Below are 22,388 nucleotides of genomic sequence, written 5' to 3' on the forward strand. Positions count from 1 at the left end.
AATGTATAGTCTATATGGATATTTATATAACCTGGACACTTTAAGCCTCATCCCTGTTTATTGATTTTTTATTAGTTGCGAGACTCTTTTGTGCTTGGAAAACAAGTAGGAGATTATTCTAGACTTTAAATATAACGTACCGCTCTTTTCTTGATAGATTTGTCAACAAAGCATATTCTATTGTGCTATTGCTTATAAATAGGCATTGGGAATTATTGAGTGATTATATGTTTAAAAAAATATAAGTGACTTCTTAACTTCTGTAGATTTCATTGGAATTTTTGAATGTCGTCACAATTTCCAAGCTTATTGACTCAGGAATCCTCTTCTGAGCAGCTAAATCGTAATATTACTCACTCGAAAATTTGGGATCTTTACAAAAAAAATTACCAAATGTGTGCCATACGAGTTAATTATAAGTTTGATTTAAGACAATATTTAAAATGCTTCAAAGTTATATTACAATTATTTGATTCACAGTTTTATTTTGGACTTGCAAATGCTATTTTGTTATTGAGATTCTTGTCAAGCGAGTAGAAACTTCAAAATCATTCCTATTATTAGTTAAACAACTTTTATTGGTCTGTATTACTGTATTATTATGTTTTAGAAAGCTTGATTTCCCTAGTATTATTATAATATTTAATATATATATTTCTAGAGAGAAGAGTCAAAATCAGAAGGCAAAAGAGGTTTATTCAAGGCATCATATTCAGTTATGTTAGCAAAATAATTACATTGAACTCTATTTTTATTATATTCAAGATAAATGACAAATTAAGATCTTATTTTTGGTTTATGATTTTCAAATGAGCAGTTCATATTTAGTTCATAATATCCAATATTGCAATTAGTTCAATAATCCTCTAGCTTTAAAAGAGTTATAAATGGAGAAATGGTTGTAACTTTGGTGAGAATTTTTCTTTCTTTGTTCAAGACGGGGTCCAAAGTTTTCATTGGAACAATTCTATAGTAAATACTCACCTGTTCGTTGGATATTTTATGAAACTCTTAAGATACTGTGAGCGTCCATTTAAAAAATAAAAAATAAAATTTTAGATTATTCAGTTTCTATTCAATATTAAAATAGGAGATAGTGCCGTAAAAATGTCTATTTTTTGATTAATTTGGCGTGGAATTACCCATAAATATAGAACTAGAAAAGCAATACATGCAGTCCAGATGAATTGGCATACTTCTTTTGTAGTGTGATAAGAAACTGAAATCCAGTTCAACAACTGAAGTTTCATACATAAATCTCCACTTTATTTAGATAATTGTCTGTTGCTGGCTCCTTTTATTCAGCAGACGCGTTAATCTTAAAGGTTTTTATATTTATTTTCTTTGTAATGAAAAAAAATAAAATATATATATATTGTATATAGTCTTCTGTATATAAAAAAAATATATAAAAGAGAGATTGTGTGTGTATAGATGTCCTTTATACGATCCCACACCATAGAACCTAGGAGGCTGGAATTTTGCATGAGTCCCTCTTTAGAGCTTGAACAGGCTAAGACGGGGTGTCAATTTTTGGGGAGGTCATATAAGGTGGGTTTACGCTATACCTAAAAACCGTCTTTTGCAGCTCAAATAGAGTAGATAGGGGCTTGAGTTATTTATGAATAAGTAATTGACGTTTCGAAAATAACTAAAAGAATAACTACATTCTAAATCAAATAAGTTATGAGATAAAAAACTAATCGATGAAAATTGCAATTTCGTTTATTTCAGGGGCAAAAAAATGTTTTGTTTTTTAATAGAAAGACTATAAAAATAAAAGAATTCCTTTCATTTATAAGAAATTGGGTTATTTTAAAATTAAAAAGAAATATTCTCGTCAGCTAGTCTTTTTTTTTTTTTTTTGGGGGATGGCATACTTAGGCTCCCCAAAAGTTTTTATCATGTTTATTTATAAACCTCCAAATATACATTGATCGTCATTAAAAGAAGTATGGTCATAATTCATTATAAAAGCCTATAAGAAAGTTATTTAAAAAAAGTCGCAGGGCAAGTTGACATAAAAGTTGCTAATATTAGTATTGATATTACAGCTTAAATTCCATTAATTATGTTATGAAATTGGTGATTAAATTTGCCTATTATGTTTTAGCTTTATACCAAAAGCTCGGATCTCCATAATAAGCTAAGCGGTATGGCCATAAGTGAGGCAACTAGCTCCTTTCGAGGAAACTTTCACTTTGATATTTGGATCAATTACCTGGTTCATCTTTTAGGATATTAGGTCTTAAATGTGATAAGAAATATGGCACAAGTTTTTTTAGTTGTCTAACAGGCTATCATTGTAAAAAGTGTTTTCTCCTATGTTGAATTCGAAAAATAAACTAACTAATTTCTCCTCTTTTAGGTATGGGAACTATCGACAACTGGACGTGTTGTACAGCACAAATTTGCAAAAATGGTTGAGACACTAGTTACCGGAGTTAAGTTCATGAGCCCAATTGGATCTTCCTTCGCAATATCCAGCTACAATACAAATATAATCCAAATATACGATAGACAATAGTAAACTTAAAAAAATACAATTATGATGCTGTAATTCAGAGCAGGAACATTTACAATGTTTAAATAAAAAAAAAAAAAAAAAAAAAAAGAATGAAAATGTATATTCATAGGGTTTATTAAGTAAATGTATATATGTAGTAATATAATGCATCAGGATTCAGTTATACTCTTCACTCGAAATATCTGAAATAAATTATGTATAATTGATAAATGGAAAAAAATTATATAATGAATTAAGTTTGTTAAAAAGGGGAGACAAACCTTTTGAATTGTGTATACAAGAAACTTCTAGGGTTAACAAATCAAGAAATGATTAGGCCTTTAGAGGAATTTCCAAACCATCTCCGTCTAAACAGGATAAATAAACAAAAAAGGTTAAGTATTTAGTTTCATAACACACACAACAAAATCACATATTAGATATTAGTAATTATTTATGTTTCTATCTTTACTTTCTCGTCCTAATATAGGAACTAGTCTATATACACTATTATAATGAATTCTACTTGTATTCACAAAAACAACACTTTTTCATTTTGGAAATGTGAGGTTAGTGAGAGCAAAAAATTTGTAATAAATTTATTATTTTCATTTTCGTAAGACCTCAAGACTTTTTTTTGTAAGGAAGCAATGTTTTATTTTTATCATAATAACATTCAAGTTCATTGTCTGTAGACTGGTTCTTAATAGAAGGCGAAAATGTTTTTTTAAAAGGTAAAAACGCAGCTACGTGGTGACTATGAAAAGATGAATTTATAAAAGTATCATTTTTCAAGTATAAGTTTCTATGCTCATTCGATCTTATGAAAATCCCACACAACTCAAATTTTACCTTCATCAGAGTCATCTGTATCTTCTTCCGATTCAAAAGTATTGTCGGGAATGTCGTATAGACGAATGACGTGCTTATTAGGATCTTTCACAATAAGATATTTTCCATCTTTTTGGGCCATAACTAAATCAACTATGCATCGAACAATACCCCATGCATTATCCAAGGACAAATTGATTTGATTTGCAAATTTAGCGGGCTTAAAGTGTTGTGTTCCTAGAATAACATGTCGTGATGAATCCTTGACGTTATACCTACTTATGTATCTGAAATATAAACATGCAAAGTAGTATGAATAAATATCCTTAAAATAATTATAAAATGTTGAACAAAAAAATAAATAATAAGGTCTTGGAATCAGGATGATAATTGTAAACATTAAAACTAAGATATTTTTAACCCCTCTGATGTATATCAGAGATGATCAAATTATAACTCAATCTATCATACGAACGAGAAAAACATCATTTAAATTGTAATCAGAATTCGAAGATGAATATTTACCCAAATTTCAAAGCATCAGATCCGACTAGTAGAGCTTGAACTGTCCATTTAGCTAATTTACACGCATTGTGCTTAAGTTCGTTGGCAAGAACAGCCCCTCTTTGGGTATGCAACTTTTGTCTCCAATCAACATTTCCAGAATATTTAGAATCCCATTCGTTCAATGCTTTGATATTCATAAATTGTATTTCATTGTTTGGGCCCGAACAAACGGCATCATGTTCACAACGAGCAATAAGGCGAATATTATTACCCAAGGTCCACATCCTATAACGGTAGCCCACCGAAGCAACCTCACCCTCTTCATCAGGACTCCAGAAAGGGTTTTTTCTTCAAATTTGTAAACTTCAGAATCAGTTTTCAACACTTGCTGAGAAAAGTTATGGTTGATAAAAGTAGCTTCGAGGGCTAAGTTTTGAGGTGAATTAAGACTGCTTCCTTCATCTTGCGGTGGCTCTGCTGCAGTTTCACTCACAGTGAGTAATCCAAATTCAGTATTGTCACGCTTATCCAAGAAAATTTTATCGCTTATCTTTTGAACAACTATGTCCCACGAGTACACTGAGCGGTGAGCGCACATCAAAGTAGCCAGAATAATATCAGTTGCAAAAACATTAGCTTCAGGGTGTGATTTACTAAGCTTGCGAATAATGGGATCATCAGTGGTAGTAACAGTATGAAAGACACGATTTATTCTTTTTAGTGGTCTTTCACTCTTAATATTAACACGATCATAGGATTTGTTGTAGTATTCTAAGGATCCACAACAGAGAAGATCTTCTGGTTCGGCAATGTTTGGTAATGACAATTTGCTAAGCTGTGTTTTCTCGATCTCTTCGATGACTGTCCAATCTCCTTTCACTGTCACAGACGCTTCTCTTTGCTTGATTTGAACAGGTTTGTTGTAATTTTGGCGCCCTCGTTGCCATTTACGAACCTGACGAATGCGTTCTCTAAGAAAAAAACAAAGAAATGCTCACTACTAAAGACGAAATGGGAAAATGGGACTTGCATTACCTCTCCTTGTTCATTTGACCCTTGCTCAGGACTTGGACTCCATCCGTGTTCTTAGCATTGGGCCACCTCATGTGAGGACCTCCGCGGAAGTTATTCCCCATTCCACGACCGCCGCGGAAGTATCTTCCCCGCCCATAGAGTGGACGCGTCATCTTGGACGTATCCACCAGTTGGAGCGATTTTTCGTCCTCCTTGTAGTAGTAGGCGTAGGTCGTGCCTCCAGCACCGAACTGAGAGTTGTACTTGTTCACATGTCGCCGGTCAGAGTAGGTGTTGCCCGTCCAATCCGATATCTTCCCAAGGCGATCAGACTTGGAAAAGGGCTGATAAGGCATGCCCTTGAACTGAGGAGGGATGGACGAGGGACCCCATCCCGTGGGATTGTATTGTACCTTACTAATCTCGAATTTCTCTCCCATTCCATTATCACTTCATGCTTTTCCCCTTCCCTTCGTTCTTGCGGGAGGAATGAGGAACCTACAGAAAGAAGATGCGAAAACTCACACCGCTAGAGGGAGACACTCCACGTGTGTTACTGCTCCAGCCATCGCTGTTGTGTAGCGTACGTGTGGCTTCTCTAGCTTATTTATTTATTAGAGTTGTGATCAATTATTCTATTTTTATAGGACGAAGGGTTTTTATAATCATATACTTCTTTTTTCTTTATTTTTTACTATAAGCTTCTTGTTGTAATACTATCTGGAGGGTGGGGTACAAGCTCAAATCTAGCAGTCTGTAGTGGTCAAAAATATAATTTTTCATGAGAAATTCCCGTTGGTAAACTCTTATGATTTTTGTACATTATAAGGCTATATTATTTGTCGTAGATGTAATTTTATATTAACATCGCAACTCTTCTATTTTGGGATAATATTTGAAATCCTAAAAAATTAATGTATACAATTCGAAATGAAAGTAGATGTATTTTATAGGGTTTTCTAAAGTGAAATAAGTTATAAAAAAAATATTGAAATACTAATTTAAACTGATAAATTTGTCCTTCAAAAATAAAATTTCAAGGTCAAATCATGTCTGTAGAAGATTATGTAGTAGGTTTCATTCAAATAATATGAAATATTATATCCTACATTGATGTTTCAATACTAATGTGAAAAATTCTAACTAGTCAAATATGCATTATACCAAAAATATATTGATTTGAAGTTAAAGTATAAATTATTCTTTAAGAAATATCTTTGTTTGAACTGTTAGATCGTGAAAGGCTTATAACATCGTGAAAGGCTTATAACATTATTAACCGCATTGTACAAATACTGTACCAACTTTATGAATTAATCACATCAATCCAAAGATCAATCGAAGAATAATATTTCACAAAGTTTAATTATTTGAATAAAATTTATAACATAATGATCTTGTACAAACTGAAGTTGATACTTTATTTTTGAAAAACAAATTTATCAGTTTAAATAATAAATTTGATAATATTTTGAACCTCTACGTTAGAAAACACTTTAAAATAAATCTAGTTTTATTATACATTAAGTCAAGAACAAATTTTTGGAATTTCAAGCAGGGCTGAAGAGTCGGTGCAAAATTTATAGCTATATACAGAGCCAAGGACTCCTGTAAGCAGGACAGGACACTGCGCTCACGCGTTTCCAATATGGGTGTATTTTATGGAATGTCTCTCCCCAAGTGTTTTTCTACAAAATAAAGGGTTTTTAAAAGTATTTTGCTAGGAAAAATCATCAAAATAATAAAGATGAGTTTATATATTTCTAATAGAAGTGGTAGTTATTAGTACTTTAATCAAAATAAACATTAAAAACATATAAAAAAGAAAAGGCACAATCAAAAAGTACAAAGTTGGTCCAAGTCTACAAGTCAGGTGATTTCGATTGAAATTTAGCTTTTTTTCTATTAGCTTCTGAACTCTTAGCTGCCATTCTCTGTTTTGTTAAAAATCGGATGTCATCATTCAGTTTAGCACTGAAATTTTTACACATGACATTAAACAAAGCGAATGTAATTCTTTGAAGAAAAGCTGACCAGGAGTATCCTTCCTTGCACTTTACTCCCACAACGGCGATAATGTCAGAGTTTAAACTGTCCTGCATCCTGTCAAGGAATGTGGCAACAAATGAAGCTCTAGGATTTGGGGTGCCAAGTAAACTGGTTTTTCTCTTCAGGAGTAACTGTGATGTAAGAGAATATGGAGTGAGCATAAAGACAGGAGAGGTAGAGAAGGTCGGATGGAGTCGACAACCCCCCCTCTGCTCATTATGTCGATGAACTCTTTCAGGTCTACATGCTGATTGGTTGGCCTATCGAAGGTTATTTAGTCCGTAGGTGTGTCTCTGATGACCATTAACTCTTAGTATGATGTACAGCTGATCTTTTTTTTCCAAAAAAAACCAATATACCCGGCAACAAAGTAGAGAGCATTACTCTCTCACTTGGAAGCTAGTTCCTGGAGGTCATCTGGTTGCCAGTTAGTAAAAATGAGCTCAGCTTTTACCAGGTCTTCATCCAGCAGACCTTTATTTTCTGAAGTAGTCAGACCTGAAAATTTAAAAAAGTCAAATATTGTTATGATATTATTATATTCTGAAAATAATTAATAACAAAATAAAGAAGCTCGCTATTAACAAATATCTTATTTACCTGAGAATTTGATAAGACTCAGAATACAAATCTTTTTCTCTGCTTCCAGGATCTGTCTCACGCTGATGTTGTAGATACCTCCACTTAGTTGTTTGTACCATCTGAACCTTCTTTCGATGTGAACAGACTGGAACATGCTGAGGAGTACATAGGAGAAGTCTTCATCTAGGAGAAGATACTCTGCCAGATCTGCTGCAGCAAGGCACGTCGGCTTTGTTGCTAGGAAGGCCTCTGAGGCCAGGTGATTTACTGTTTTGCCACTCGATGAGAAAGTTGACAAAATCTCTCAAGAAAGAGAGGCCAAGTTTGTTCTTCTCAGATATCGGTTCCGAAAGCTCATCTCTCTTTTCGTAGCTAACTCCAGGTCTCTTGACTTTTAGGATATTCTACATAGTCCTCATCTGACATTCTCCTACATGAGTGCGGTTGAAAGAAGACAAGGTGAATATTATCTAGGTGTTGGTTTGGTGAAGAGGAGAGCCATTTGTTCACGAATGAAAGAGAGCTTAGAAGCTTTCTTAGGTTCAATCTCTGAGGAGTTGAGAAACTTCCCCAACTTTTTGAAAATGTCTTCCCAGGTCTATGTTTGATTCAATTCTTCTTTTGCTCCCAGAAAGGAAACCAAATTGATGGCTTGAATCACAGTGTTGACCTTGCCTTCTGAGGTGATGTGTGACACTGCCTTTTTGTCAATCAACACACCATAGTGGTACATTTTGAATGTCATATCTGTCTCAAACTTAAGTGATACAAAAGTAATATTTATTGACTATGCAATATTGTAGAACCTATTGATCATACCCAAGTCTTTAAGTGAAGAAACTAATGTCAGACAAACTCGTTGCGAACCATCCAAAGCTACTACCCCCGTTGTTATGACCATTGAAGCACTTTTTTTTGCCATTTAATGAGTTGTGTATCATAATCCTTGATAATTGAAAAAAAAATGAATACTTACTGTTATATGGTACAAAATTCAGAGTTCCATTTCATAATTTGGTATGGATGACTCTAAACAGGCTGAAAATTATCTTAACATCACAATCTACAATGGGGGTATTATCAACTTTATTTATCAAATTAATAAAGTAAATTGAAACTTTAACAGCGCATAAGTCATAACTTAGCCTTTTTAAACCTCTAAGAATGTAATTTTTTTATTGAACACTTCACACATAATTTTAATTGAACTTAATTTTATAATGAAAGTAATATAACATGTACAATATACAAATGATATTGAAGAAAAAATGGAGCTAATTTACTATTCAATCTAATTTCAGCTTTGAAATTTTTTTAGTATTAGAAGAATTTTTGCAAGTACTTATCCTTTTTTTATTTACATGAAGATGGATGTTTGCTTCATACACAATTTTTTTTTGCAAACATATTAAACATTTCTGCATGAAGATTTTTCAAACCATGCTATAGTGTGATTAGAAGTAAAAATCTTCGTGCACCTTCAAAAAAAACCCCACTTCTTAGAGTAGCCATAGATAAAATAACATTTCGCCTTTCTTTATTTTAAGAAATGTTGCATCAGTTCATAGAGATGTTCTTCAAGAAAATAGATTACATCACTGGGCTTTTTTAGACCACCTCTATTAATTTCATTAACAAAGAATCTAATTCTTGATATTATCCCAATTCATCCATTGAGAAATTAATATCTCCATCCGAAGATAAGAACTTGGTGCGGCACTCCCGATTTAATGTTTTTAAAATAGAATGGGTAAAATAGCCACATACAAAATAAATGAGCGGCTCCAGACTTTTAAGTGAATATAATTCCATTGCAGAATTGGAAGATATAAGGCTGATAAATATAGAAACTTCTTCTTTTCTTGTATAATTAGACTCTCTTGTATCGACTAAAATGAATGCAATTGATGATATTGATTTTAAAAGTAGGCTAACACGATTTTTTTTCCACCCTCAAAAAAGCTGTCGACAACTGATAAAGTAATTTCCACAAGCAAGTTGTCTATACCGCCCAAAACGCATTTCTATTGAGTCCGAATTAATTTTGCGAAGAAAAATAAACTTAACTTAATTTTTATGCAGTAAATATATACTAGCTAAATGGGCAAGACCTATGGATGTTTGATTGGCGAGATGAGCTGTCTCGGAAGAGATTACACCTCCATGTTTTTTTGAGAGTGTCTCCCATTTATAATCCATTCTTCAAACTTAATCAGGAAATCAATTTATTCCCACTCATTTACAGAAATTGGTTTTAATTAATCGTCTCTCTTTAGGACGTACATAGTATTAGAGTTCACATTTATGCAATTCCAAAAGCGCTGAAGAATATCCATAACTTGTCCTGTTTGTTTGAAGCTTCTGAATTGATCATCTTTCGACACATAATGGTTAAGTGCATTCAGAGTGAACTCATGAAAAAACCTTACAGAAAGATCAACATTACACTTCAATTGATTGAGGAGCAATTACTTTATGATTAAGCTTGTGAGCTAATTTCAATCCCTGGCCTAGCTCCATGTAGTAGATTTGACTCACGAGCCCAAATTCGGCTTCAAGAATAACATCCTCATTTTCAAAAGATGAACATGAAAATTTTAATCTGCTAGTAAAGTTGTTATAAATTTTTTTTTGAAAATTTGTACCGAATCGAATAACATCAATATTTTTTTTTCGGAAGTGGATAAAGGATTCAGTATATATCTAGGAAAAGTTCAATTTCCTAGTTCATGTACATAGAGTTTTCTGTTTGAGGCATACGCATCCGTAAGGGTTGAATCAGGTTGTAGGCCAACTTTGAACTTCAACTTCAAGAACTTTCATATAATATTATAATGGAAGATGTAATATTTGTGATTAGTACCATAGCTACCATGTCACTATATTTCCAAACTACACTCTTCACCATAAAACAATGTATGGTTTTAGAATAGTTTCCATTCCTATCACATAAAAAAAAAAAAAAAATTGCCAGTACTAAATTCAACTTTCTGTGAGGAATAGACTTGGTCAATTATTATAGAAATATGTTGTCTTTTTCATCTAATAATTTAATTCTAGATTGTAAATAATTAATTGTTGAGATTGGCACTCCTTCTTGAACTGAGAACACACTTGTTATTCTTCTTATACGCGATTTAGATGGAAAATAAATAATTTCAGATTCAAGTATTGAAATTTCTAAAAAATCAGGAGAGTATCTTCGTCTTTTTGCACTTACAGATTGAAGGTGAAATTATTCTATAATAAAGCTTATATGATTTTTCGAATTAAAGTATTGACGATTTATTACTTCTTCCAATATCTTAATGGGATACTCTATACCTGAAGCTAGTTAGGGTTCATTCTGCTTATTTTTTTAAGTATGCTAAAGTATTATTGATATCAAAATAACGACTCAAAATCTTTGATGAACATATATAATAGGTACAGGAAGTATATTATAGTTTGTAGGAACAAAATTAGACATTTTTACGAGTCAAAAACGTGTGTTGTTGAATTAAACTATAAAAACAATGGATTAAATATTGTTGACACATGTCAAACAGAACCCTATAAGTAGAGTTACGTCACCAGGCTATCCGCTTTGACGATAGCTGACTCTCTCAGGTGTTTGTGTCCTGGCCCAAAACATTCAAAATTTAAAAATATTTAAGGTGAAGAACTCTACAAATGCGATATATTTTGTTAAAATACCCCACGTATGCCTTCTTGTCGTGCGCCGTGGATTACAGGAATCCTTCGTGAGCTGAAGGGATGACACTTTTTTCATTTCCAAGGGAAAAATTCCTTGGAAGACAATGGGTCCTAAAAATGAAATGAAATCTTTGGAAATCATAATATAATTCTCGATTGTGCTCTAAAGATTTTGAAGAAATAAGGAATTCCAAGTCTTTTATAATGTAAAAATGTCAGTAGATTATGATTTTTTTAAAGTTTTTAACCTTGTATTTTGGGTCATTTAGCCAAAAAAATTGAATTAGTGACCAATTTCCCACAAAAATTACAGTTTTTGCGTGACGAATTTTGAAATCCCAAATTTTTAGACCTATAGAATCTACAATGTGCATTAAAATAACTATTATTTATGTTTAAATGATAGATAGTGGCCATGGCTTTAAAATAAAACTGTTTGTTCAGTTGTTTCTTCTATAACTTTTGTGCAATGCCCGTTTAAAAAATATGTATCAAGTGACAAACAAAATCAAAAATCCACATTATTTGATAAATTCCTGGCTTTAGGTAGCCAGATCTACTGATAGGAAATGACTACAGGGTTGATTTATATATAATTTTATTTGAAATTTAATACGCTTTAAATTGATACCTAATTTATATGTTATATATTACTATTTCTTGTACTACAACATTAAAATAAAAATATTAGGCCTACTCCCTAATTTTATTGACGTGTGAAAATAATACCGTCCGTCATTAAAATGGATGGTACATAAAAACGTTTGGAGCTATATACTTCAAAATACGGTCTGTACCTGAAATAGTATATTTTAGGCTGATGGGTTTTATTTTCTCCTACCATATGTAATATTTCAGATTTTTTTTTACGATTTACGCATTTAAAATTTTATCGAAATTTCGCATTACGAGAGGCCGCAACAAAAATACGGAATGAGCGATATTCTTGAAAAGTTTATCAATTATGGCCAGGATATACTTCTCTATGAAAATGATACCCAATTTGAGTCAAACTACTCAATAATTCTGATTTAAAAAAAAAAAAATTTACGACAGAACAGAAACTCAATTTTTTGAGTAAAATATCCATATTTATGGAACGCGTGATATTGTGCAATTATATGACCAGTAGCATTCAAGGTCCAATTTGTCATAAAACAACTACAGGTACTCAAAACCACATTCACTGACTCACTTGAAAATGTTGAAGACATTTTTTTATTTCCGTCAGATTAGACATACCTTTATAAAAATGAGTATATCTAAAAAGCCTTTGTATATTTTGTATTTTCGACTTTAAATTTGAAGTCTACATAAATTTTGGTTCAGATAACATGTATTATTTATAAGAATTCGATATTTAATATTTTCCAATTTTGGCAGTGAAACCGGGGTCGAATCTCAAACTATATCGTACACTCCTTCACCAGAGCGCTCCAAGCTTTATTCCTGACTAGCTACACACCAACCAGCTTTAAAGAAATCTGGCTACTTTATATTCATATATCAGGAAACCTGAGCACTCTACTAAATTGAAAATTTGTAATTACTAATTAGTAAAGTAAAGAGTACTCTTAACAATGAAATATCCATGGATGCAAAAAAAAATGCAATTTTCTTTTTACCCTGAAAATTATACTATTTAATGTTAAAACTACTTATTAATTTGTCTAATTGCGTATACAATAGATGGATAACTGTCAACCATAAACAATGTAATATAATGTATTTTTCTAGTGTTCCTTCTGAATTTTAATAGCAACCACAAAATTTATAATCTCTTCTTTATTATGATTGCATTAAGGGTGAATAATGAATAATTGCGTCCAGTCACTGTGTAGCATGGAAAATTTCATCAATTATGATGATATTTTCTAATTTCCCAGGGGTAAATCGAATTACAATCTATGCAATTTGTTTAATTAATGTGCATATATCAGTTATTCAAGTGAATTATAATTAAGAGGTTAGACATATACTTATACAATAAAATCACATTAAATGATGCACAATATAATATCATAATTAGACTGATTGATTTTTTTAGATTTATTAACCTCTAAATGAATAAAGTACGTTATCTAAAAAACCAGGAGAATCATTTGGAGAATCATTTGGACAATAAATGACACCTGTAGATTTTTTTTTACATTCCAAAAACAAATCCTGATACAAGTCATATCGAGTGGATATCATTTCTTTCAATGCAGGAGTTACTTTGTTTAGTTTATTTGAGATTTCATCACATTTTCCCTTGACTTCTTTAAATTCCACCTTCAATTTATCCAATTCTGTTTTCCTCAATTGCATATTATTCTCTACATCTTTAATTTCTTCGATATTCTTTTCGTGATTAGGTTGAACTTTTAAACAAGACAAGATACAATTTCCACTCATTAACCAGTTGTTTTGATAAACACAAAATAAATGATTTCCCGGAAGTATAGACTCATAATTCAAATAGAAAGATTCCAGTAAAGAAAATGCTATTGGAATATCTTTTTCTTTAGTTAAATTATGATGCTCAGTTTTCAAATGATAATTACGAAACGGGAAGAAAAAAAAGTTCCCTTCACTTCCTTGAGTCACATACTCGGACTCTTTGAACATAGAAATTTCCCCCTTCTCGTCAAAAAATATGACTTTGAATTTATCACTATGTTTGCTTATACACCGAATGATGACTCCATGATCTAAATCATCTCTTGTTATATTAATCCTATAAAATTTTGCCGTTTGACTTTGAATCATGATTTTATATTCAGTGGCATAGCTCACGTCTTGAACACTAGGCAGATCCTCACCATCTATTTTTTTCTTCCCATTAGCGATATGATGAGCTTGACTAAAGTAATTATAAATAAATTAATTATATCATAATGAAAGTGAAAATAAATAATTTTGAGAGTTGCAATAGATTTAAAGAACCATAGATACTCTTGAAAAACAAAAATTAAGTAACCTCAAAACTTTGGGACTGATTTGGGTTTCAACTTTAAGTCCTCCTCTATTTAAGAACCCAAAAAACATTTTTGACATCGTTCCAAGTTCATTTATGTTGACAACTGTTTGATTTTCCAACTCATCGACGTTTCCTTTTTGATCATACATTTTCCTCTTGGAGGGATCGGATAAGATGGCATACACTTTTGATATTTGTTGAAATTTCTTAACGGCTTCTTCATCATTCACGTTTTTATCTGGATGATAAATCCTCGCTAATTTCTTATATGCGTTCTTTATATCCGATGGAGAAGCATGTTTTTCAACATTCAGAATGAAGTAGAAGTCATCTTTGTCATTCGACATCCTCTCAATCAATATTTTTGACCCAAGAAATATCAATGTTAATGTCAATTTAACGTAGTTATACTTTTTATTATAATTAATAAGTAATAACTATTAAGGTAATAGATGGAATTAAACTGGCAGCGCAACCACAATTCAACTTAGAAATAGGAGTGAGTCAACAAATATATAGGCTAACACATGCAATCGAAAAATATTATATTTATTGTACAGGAGCATGACGTCAGGTTCACCTATTATGAGCAGCATTAATATTAAGGGCACAAACTGTAAGCAGGCTATACACATAGAGGGCGTGTGTATGTATTTGACTTGTATTAAAGCGTTAAAGTAAAGTGGCGCTATAAGTACATAAACTTCTCTTTTTTTCAAAAAGAAGGACCAAATGTAGTTCTTTTACAAGCGCTAGAGGGTGTTTGAGTAACATTTATTATGTGTTTATTCTAATTCATCCTTCATCAACTCCTCTTTACCTGTTTGAATGAAATGTTAAATGGAAAAGGACATCTACCATTTAAAAAATAAAATATTTTATGTCCAACAACTTTTTTTTTGTTTACGCTATGTTGCGCTACTTTCCTTTAACCATTTAACCCTTTAACTTGTATATACTATAATTTATAAAAAATACTAATCTTCATAAATTTACAAAATTACTTACCTCCATCTATCATGAAATGGGATAATTCTTTTATTGTTTGTTTTAAGTATATTTTAGTAGAATCCTTTATTCCACCATTAGAACCGAAGTGTAGATTTTTCTACATGCATTTAAACTGCTTATGAACGTTATTTAGATCACTTTTTGAAGTCCATAATCATGTCATCACAAACTATAGTGTCCTACCTAGGATTCTATATACGTCTAAAAATCCAGATTAACGAGATAATCCTTATAAATATACATTTCATTTATTATGGCGTCCTCACGTTCAAGCAAGTCTCGCTCGTAAGTATTTATTAATTAATTACTCATCTGTTTGTAACTATTTTTTATTTTTTAAATCACAACCATGTTCATAAATGTTATATCTGTGAAATTGGTTATTATTTTTATATTTATACTTATGCAATTTAAACATAAGATTCGTCGAAACTTTCTATGTAGAAATTTCTACATTTCGGCGTTATAGGCTATTTTATTCTCATATTATTTATAATATTATTTTCTGATGTATGAATTCATTTTCTATCAATAATTGCAATTAATAATGTAATTTATTATTATATTTTCACATATGAGGTTGAATACAGATGAAATCATTGAAATATTGGATAGGCTTGATAGTAATAATGATATTATCATGGGATTTCCAGATGTCAATGATTTATCTGATGGCGATAGTGACAAGACTGATGAAGAAGCCATAGGAGATTCTGATCGTTTGAGTAGACTTCTTTTACAAGCCCCAGCTCATATTGAACAAGATGAAGATGTGGATGAGATGGAGGAAAATATACCTTCTAACTCAAAAAAGCATGCACGAAGACGTTGGCGGAAAGATTATAGAGAATGTCCTATTTCTCAATCAGTTATTACATTACCACCATCTAATGTAGCTATGTCATTAGATAAATGTCATGACTTTTTTGACGAAGAGCTCCTATCTGAAATTGTTTTTCAAACAAATCTTTATGCATTTCAAAAAAAAAAAAAATCTTGATTTAACTATTAGTGAATTGAAAGTCTTCATAGGAGGATTACTTCTCTCTGCAACATGCCCTTTACCCAATAAAAGAAAATACTGGTCATCAGAAGACAATGTCCCGAAACTCCTTGCAAATAGTATGAGACGAGATCGCTTTATCGACATATTACACAATATTCACTTTCATGACAACACCCTAGAGACAAATGACCGAGCAAGTAAATTGAGGCCACTTATAGATCACATTCAGAAAAATTTATTGAACATGGTGGGTTTCCCGAACATCTAGCTGATCCCTTACTTTGGCAAACATTTTGCAAAACAATTTATTCGTGGTAGACCAATTAGATTTGGTTATAAGATGTGGGCAATGTGCTCAAAAGGAGGATACTTACATGGATTTGATCTTTATATGGGCAAAAATGATGAAACTCCAATTGATAACGTTGCAAAGATTGGATTAGGAGGGAATGTTGCCCCGAGGTTATCTTGCATCAGGAACTTATAGAGACAATCGAACAGAAAAATATCTCAGAGAAGAAGTGGATGAAAAATGAGCCACGAGGAGCTGTAGACCAAAGAATGAGTGATGATATATTACTGATAAAATGGAAAGATAATAAAGGAGTGAGTATTGCTACCAATTTTGATTCCACTATTCTCAAGTCAACCAGGCGTTATATCCGAAACGAAAAAAAGTATAAGCAAATTCAACAGCCTGACTGTTTTCAAAAATATAATAGCCACATGGGATATGTTGATATTATGGACCAGGCCATTTGTACTTATAGAGTACGGATACGTCATAAAAAATGGTGGTGGCCAATATTTACATATCTGTAATCGACTTTTGTAAACAATGCTTACCAGCTAATGAAGACAAAAGGAAGTCCACTAACGCACTACGAGTTTATTCAAGCCTTATCTCTTCAATATTGTAAATCTTTTGGATACTTAAGCTTACAGTGGCGAAATAAGTTTTCTAAGCTATCAGAAGTGGCTAGATTCGATGGTAAAGACCATTTGATAAGATCCTGTGACCAAGCAAAGCTATTTAGGAAATGTAAGGCAGAACCTCATTTATGTGCAAAAAATGCAACGTGGGCCTCCATCCAAAATGTTTTGAATGTTACCACACAAATTTATAAATTGTATATTGTAACATTCATTACCAAATATAATTCGGTTTTTGTATTTTTGGTTTATAAAAAACGTCAAAATATAGTTTTCACCGTTTTGATTACTAAGAACATATAAGAAACAATTATACGAATCTTTTTTCTTTTTTTTAACCCTATAATGCCGAAATGTAGATTTTTCTACATGGTTATATAGCCTAGGTGTTTTATGGGACTTTCGGTCTTTATGAGTTAATCAAACTGATATATTTCGGAAAATGCTTCATTGCCTTAAAAAAATAAGCTCATCGAATGGGTTGTCTATTGTTGGTTTTCTTAACTACAGTAATAATTTTTTCACATGCCATATAATTTTTAGTAGTTCTCATCTTTGATTGTTTATTTTTGGGAGAAATTGAAGGTTAGGCCTCAGCCTTAAGTCTTTGTGTTTTCTGTCCTTTAGGAATATAAAAATAATCTCTTTCGTTAAAATATTATGATCAAACTACAGAATTAGACGTAGGTATCGATGAGGTTTCGCGACGGGTCATGTTGATCCATTTATGTTTACGAATTAAGGATTAGGGAAATCGATATAGTCCGACACCAAAAGGAAGTTTCCTATAGGACCCAGTTCGACACCCAACATAAACTCACTTGTTTACCATAATGAATGAATTATTTTATTATTACAAGATTAATATCTATTAAATAAATATAATATCATTTGAATGAAACTGATAAATGATAATACATAATCTTGTACAAACACGAATAGAAGTTGATACTTTATTTTTGAAGGACAAATTTATCCGTATAAATAATTAGTTAAATTATTTTTTGTCGATTTACTTTAGAAAACCTTTTAAAAAATAGCAACTTTGATTTTGAGCTGTGAACAAGAATAGAGTCCATCAATTTCGCCTCAAAAAACAATTTTTGGGAATTTAAAATGATAACCCAGAATGGAAGAGTTAAACAAAACCTCACGTGATGTCATCAAAAAAAACTACCACAACGACAAACTATTACTCTTTTATATTTGGGCGAAGATCATATAAGTTTACCAACAGGAATCTGTCATAAAAATTGATGTTTATCACAACAAATTGCGTGGTTGGTTCTTGTGCTCCTCCAGATAGTCTGAGAACTCATTAGTCAAGCGTAGGTACGCGAAGGGAAAATAAGAACATATTCACTCAGGAAGAGGAGAAGGATCTCTACTTTTTCGAGTTATTCAGTTAATCATTACTTCGAAGGGTCACGAAAATATATGACCTTCCGGTCTCATTTTGTTGCCATATCTAAACCTTTAAACTTAACTAAATAGACTAAAAGTTATATCTACTTTTAAAAGTTTTTCTCATTTGTGAAAAAAATATATACATTTATTCTAACGCTAATTACTCTGCAAATTTTAATTGTTTTTCTTTATATATTAGCTAACTATTTTTCATGAACCTAAAGAGACTAAAAAGGAAAGAGAAGACAAGATAGTTGAAATTAAAAGTAAACAAAAACTATGTATATGAATTATGTCCAGGATTTACATAACCAAAATTTATAGAATATAAATACCCTTAAATAATGAAAAAAATATTCTGGCCGACACAATATCTAGAAATAATTTTTTTGTGGAAATATTTTGTTCTTCTTCATGGTAAATACAGAAAAATAACGAAGTGCTTAAATAGATTGGAAAAACCAAGGTAACTAGAAAATATATTTATAGTTACCTTGGGAAAAATTAGCATAAAATACATCGATGAGAAGATGGAAATGATAGAAAGAAAGAGTTGCTGCTCAGACAGTAGCGTCATAGAAAATTTGTATCATGATAAAAAAGTATTATGTGTTTTGGCTCTGGATATGTTAATGGGGGGGGGGAGCAATTAAGTCCTTACCTTCTACCTACAAAAAACAAAGATAACTCACCAAATGCAAGAAACAGCACCTTTAAGATGTATATTGCCACAGGAATGCATTCTGCGATGTTCTAAAGAGGCTGTGGGCTCTTCTTAGGGTGTGTACAAAGAAAACGAAGATCAATACTACTAGATATCCTCACTTTTGGATTTAATTTTTTCATCTAATCCTTAACAGCTTTGGTGATGATAGTTGGGATAACATCAGTCAAATTGATTGAACGATAGGGGTACTCAGGACTAGGATAATTTTCTGAGAGTGGGTTAGAGGAGCATAACAAATACCTACGATCGATCCGTTTACACTAACATCTAACGTAAAATTAACTCAGAAGACTTCAATCAGAATTATTTTGTATTGAAATATATATATCTATGACTTCATCAGAGACTAAAAAAAAGTATAGTTATACCCAAAAATAACTTAATAATAGAATTTTGATTTGCTCAAGGTTAATATAGATATAAGGTTACTCTTGGTAACAGTTATACTTTATGACGTTACTATTAAAAAGCGTGGTGGAAGTCAAACATCAGTTGGAAAAGCGTTATGGTATAACCTTGTATTTCTATTAATCTTGGATTTGCTCATATAAATAAGAGTGGCAGTTTCTTCGGTGTTAAAAAGTCCTTAAGAATCCATAGTTATATAAAATCAAATACAAATTTAGGCACTCTTGTGCCATACTAACTATATTTGTAACAATTTTAACCTAAAAATTGCTTTGTAACAAAGGTACTGGAAAATAAAAATAAAGTACCGAATTAGTGAGGGGAAAATAAGAAAATTCCTAGATGCGCTTCAGAAAATCCTTCATAAAGTCAGTTCTACGCACTATTTTCGTAAGTTATTTATTGCATCTAATGCATAGGACATTTTTTTACAAAATATTAACTTTTGAAGTTAAACGCTTTTTTTGACAACTTACAATTGTTCTATATTATCACAAGCTCAGAGTAACACGGGCTAAGAAAGTTGCATTAAAATAATATAAATGAAACTAAATTGATTTACTGTGTTTATTTAGTTACTAATTAGGTAAAAATGCCTAAACAGTATTATTGAATGATAAATTACATAAGCAGGGTGTATAATGTGTATGTTAGGCTTGATATAGGTCACACCTCTTACTTTGCAAAGTTTGACATATCTATGCCAAAACCAAAGTTGTCCCGATATTTCCAAATTAGTGTGACTCAGTCATATTACTTATTAATTACTCAACAGAGCCATTTAATATATTATATTAATAATTTTGCCAGACACCTCTTTGCCTACAGAAGCCTCAAAATATGGCCTACAGCACACGCTGTGAATATGTAAGTTACTTGAATAAGGAATTCCTGAGCTGCGAAATTCGTTGCAGTGGCCCTGCTCATATTCGATAATCACTTTAAAAAGTAACAATTAGTAAATATATATTTATTAAATCATTAATTTGTGTAATTACGGATATAATAATACATGAATGGAGCCAAGTTAATATTATTACCAGTTTCAAATAATGTCTCTTTCTTATGTTCCTTCCAGATTTTAAGAACAAAAACTACTTTCAGAATATTTTCTCCTCTTTTGTATTGAAGGTGAATTAATCATCGTACAAAATGGATAATTTCATCAACGTTATGATGATATGTACTAATTCCCAGGTATTATCTCAATAATAGTTTATAAAATTTGTTTATTTGACGTATATCAATCATTCATACATTAATATGAATTTAAGCAAAGAGCTTAGTCTTATACAAGTAATGAGCGATAAATACAAAGTCAATGTACACAAAATGGTAAAAACTACTTTTTTACTTGCAATAAGAAAATAAGCAGTTCAGGTTTATAAGCTTTAACAACGAAAAATATTTAAATTACTACAGTAACCATGGTTTTCTTCACTTTTTGGGAATAAATCATTATACAAATTTACTCGTTTGGATATGAATTCTTCCGTATTTGGAGTTAATTTTTCTGTTTTATCTTTGATTCCATCTTTTTTTTTCTCGACTTCTTTAAGTTCATCTTCCAAGAAATTTTTTTTTTCTTGCATTACTTGTATATCCTTCCTTTCTATTTTAATTCTTTCAGCACACTTTTCGTATCGAGGTTGAGCTTTCGAACAAAACAAGCTGCAATATCCACTATTCAGACAAACACAAAATAAATGTTTTCCAGGGAGTATATATTCATAATAATTAAAAAAAATTTCTTCTGCAATCATATAATTGTGATCCTTTTTCGAAGTTAAACAAAAAAGTTCCTTGCAATCCCTTCAATTACAGACTCAGACTGTTTCGCCATAGAAAGTTCCCCCTCATGAAAAAAGGCAATTTGGAAGTTATCCCAGCTTTCGGACAAAATCATGACTCCATTATCTAAATCCTCTTTTGTTATATTAATCTTGAAAAATTGAAATGAACCATTATTTTTGTTGATTATATACTCCTTGTCAAGCTCTATGTCCAGAACTCTATGCAGATTCTCACCATCTTTATCCGTCTTCTTTGTATGAATAAGTCGAGCTACCCTAAACTTAGTATAAATAAATTAATTAAATCATAATGAAAGAGAAAATAAATGAGGGTCAGTATAGTAATAGATTTTTAAGAAATAAACAGACTCTTGATTCAAAAACAAAACAAAAAATAGATAACCTCAAAAACGTTGGGACTGATTTGTATTTCATTATTAAGTCCTCCTTGATTTAATGGTCCCGATAGAGAAGCAATTTTCTCTACCTCCGGAACGGTAACTTCGTTTTCATCTGACATCCCATCTATCAATGTTCAAACCTACGAAATAGAATGTTTTATCCAAATTAATGCATATGTTACACTTTTTACTATAGTTTATATTTTAATAGTAATGAGTTAATACTTAATAGACAATTAGACTAATAGGATGAACAAAACAGGCCCCTTTCCTACCAACCGATATATGCAATCAAAAAAAAATCCTGTGCTAGAGTGTGACGTCACTTGTTAACAATGTCAATGAGGTCTAATACTATCTGGAGGAGCATAAGCTCCAATCGCGCAACCTGTTGTGGGGAAAAAATAACGTTTGTAAGGAGAAATTCCTGTTGGTAAACTCTTGATTTTTGTACATTATAATTTATAAGGCTATAATATTTGTCTTAGTTGTAATTTTATATTAACATCGCAACTCTTCCATTTTGGGATAATATATGAAATCCTAAAAAAATTC

General features: G+C 31.5%; 3 protein-coding genes and 3 long non-coding RNA genes across 6 annotated transcripts; 2 read left to right on the forward strand and 4 right to left on the reverse strand.

Annotated features, from left to right (window-relative positions):
* Nucleotides 1–2,612: 2,612 nt before the first annotated feature.
* Nucleotides 2,613–5,394, reverse strand: LOC121117497 (eukaryotic translation initiation factor 3 subunit D-like). The gene is given in 5 exon segments (XM_040711954.2): nucleotides 2,613–2,709; nucleotides 3,359–3,624; nucleotides 3,863–4,196; nucleotides 4,199–4,815; nucleotides 4,880–5,394. Coding segments are annotated over 5 exon segments (1,662 nt in total). The 5' UTR covers nucleotides 5,299–5,394; the 3' UTR covers nucleotides 2,613–2,683.
* A 1,164-nt stretch (nucleotides 5,395–6,558) lies between these two features.
* On the forward strand, nucleotides 6,559–8,612 carry LOC139905335 (uncharacterized). Its single transcript, XR_011779998.1, has 2 exons — nucleotides 6,559–6,731; nucleotides 7,557–8,612. It is a non-coding gene; the product is annotated as an uncharacterized lncRNA (long non-coding RNA).
* Nucleotides 6,601–7,645, reverse strand: LOC121117538 (uncharacterized). Its single transcript, XR_005864200.2, has 2 exons — nucleotides 7,508–7,645; nucleotides 6,601–7,405 (listed from the first exon to the last, which is right to left on the reverse strand). It is a non-coding gene; the product is annotated as an uncharacterized lncRNA (long non-coding RNA).
* A 4,509-nt stretch (nucleotides 8,613–13,121) lies between the features above and the next one.
* Nucleotides 13,122–15,230, reverse strand: LOC121117544 (uncharacterized). Its single transcript, XM_040712004.2, has 2 exons — nucleotides 14,148–15,230; nucleotides 13,122–14,030 (listed from the first exon to the last, which is right to left on the reverse strand). The coding sequence occupies exons 1-2, from the start codon at nucleotides 14,492–14,494 to the stop codon at nucleotides 13,238–13,240; spliced, it is 1,140 nt and encodes a 379-aa protein (XP_040567938.1). The 5' UTR covers nucleotides 14,495–15,230; the 3' UTR covers nucleotides 13,122–13,237.
* A 5-nt stretch (nucleotides 15,231–15,235) lies between these two features.
* LOC121117553 (uncharacterized) lies at nucleotides 15,236–16,342 on the forward strand. The gene is made up of 2 exons (XM_040712013.2): nucleotides 15,236–15,443; nucleotides 15,738–16,342. Exons 1-2 carry the CDS (start codon nucleotides 15,412–15,414, stop codon nucleotides 16,156–16,158), a joined length of 453 nt encoding a protein of 150 aa, XP_040567947.1. The 5' UTR covers nucleotides 15,236–15,411; the 3' UTR covers nucleotides 16,159–16,342.
* A 4,509-nt stretch (nucleotides 16,343–20,851) lies between these two features.
* LOC121117564 (uncharacterized) lies at nucleotides 20,852–22,178 on the reverse strand. The gene is made up of 3 exons (XR_011779999.1): nucleotides 22,059–22,178; nucleotides 21,836–21,973; nucleotides 20,852–21,708 (listed from the first exon to the last, which is right to left on the reverse strand). It is a non-coding gene; the product is annotated as an uncharacterized lncRNA (long non-coding RNA).
* Nucleotides 22,179–22,388: the final 210 nt, after the last annotated feature.

The sequence above is a fragment of the Lepeophtheirus salmonis genome, chromosome 1 (genome assembly GCF_016086655.4).
Source record: "Lepeophtheirus salmonis chromosome 1, UVic_Lsal_1.4, whole genome shotgun sequence".
Taxonomy (NCBI): Eukaryota; Metazoa; Arthropoda; class Copepoda; order Siphonostomatoida; family Caligidae; genus Lepeophtheirus; species Lepeophtheirus salmonis.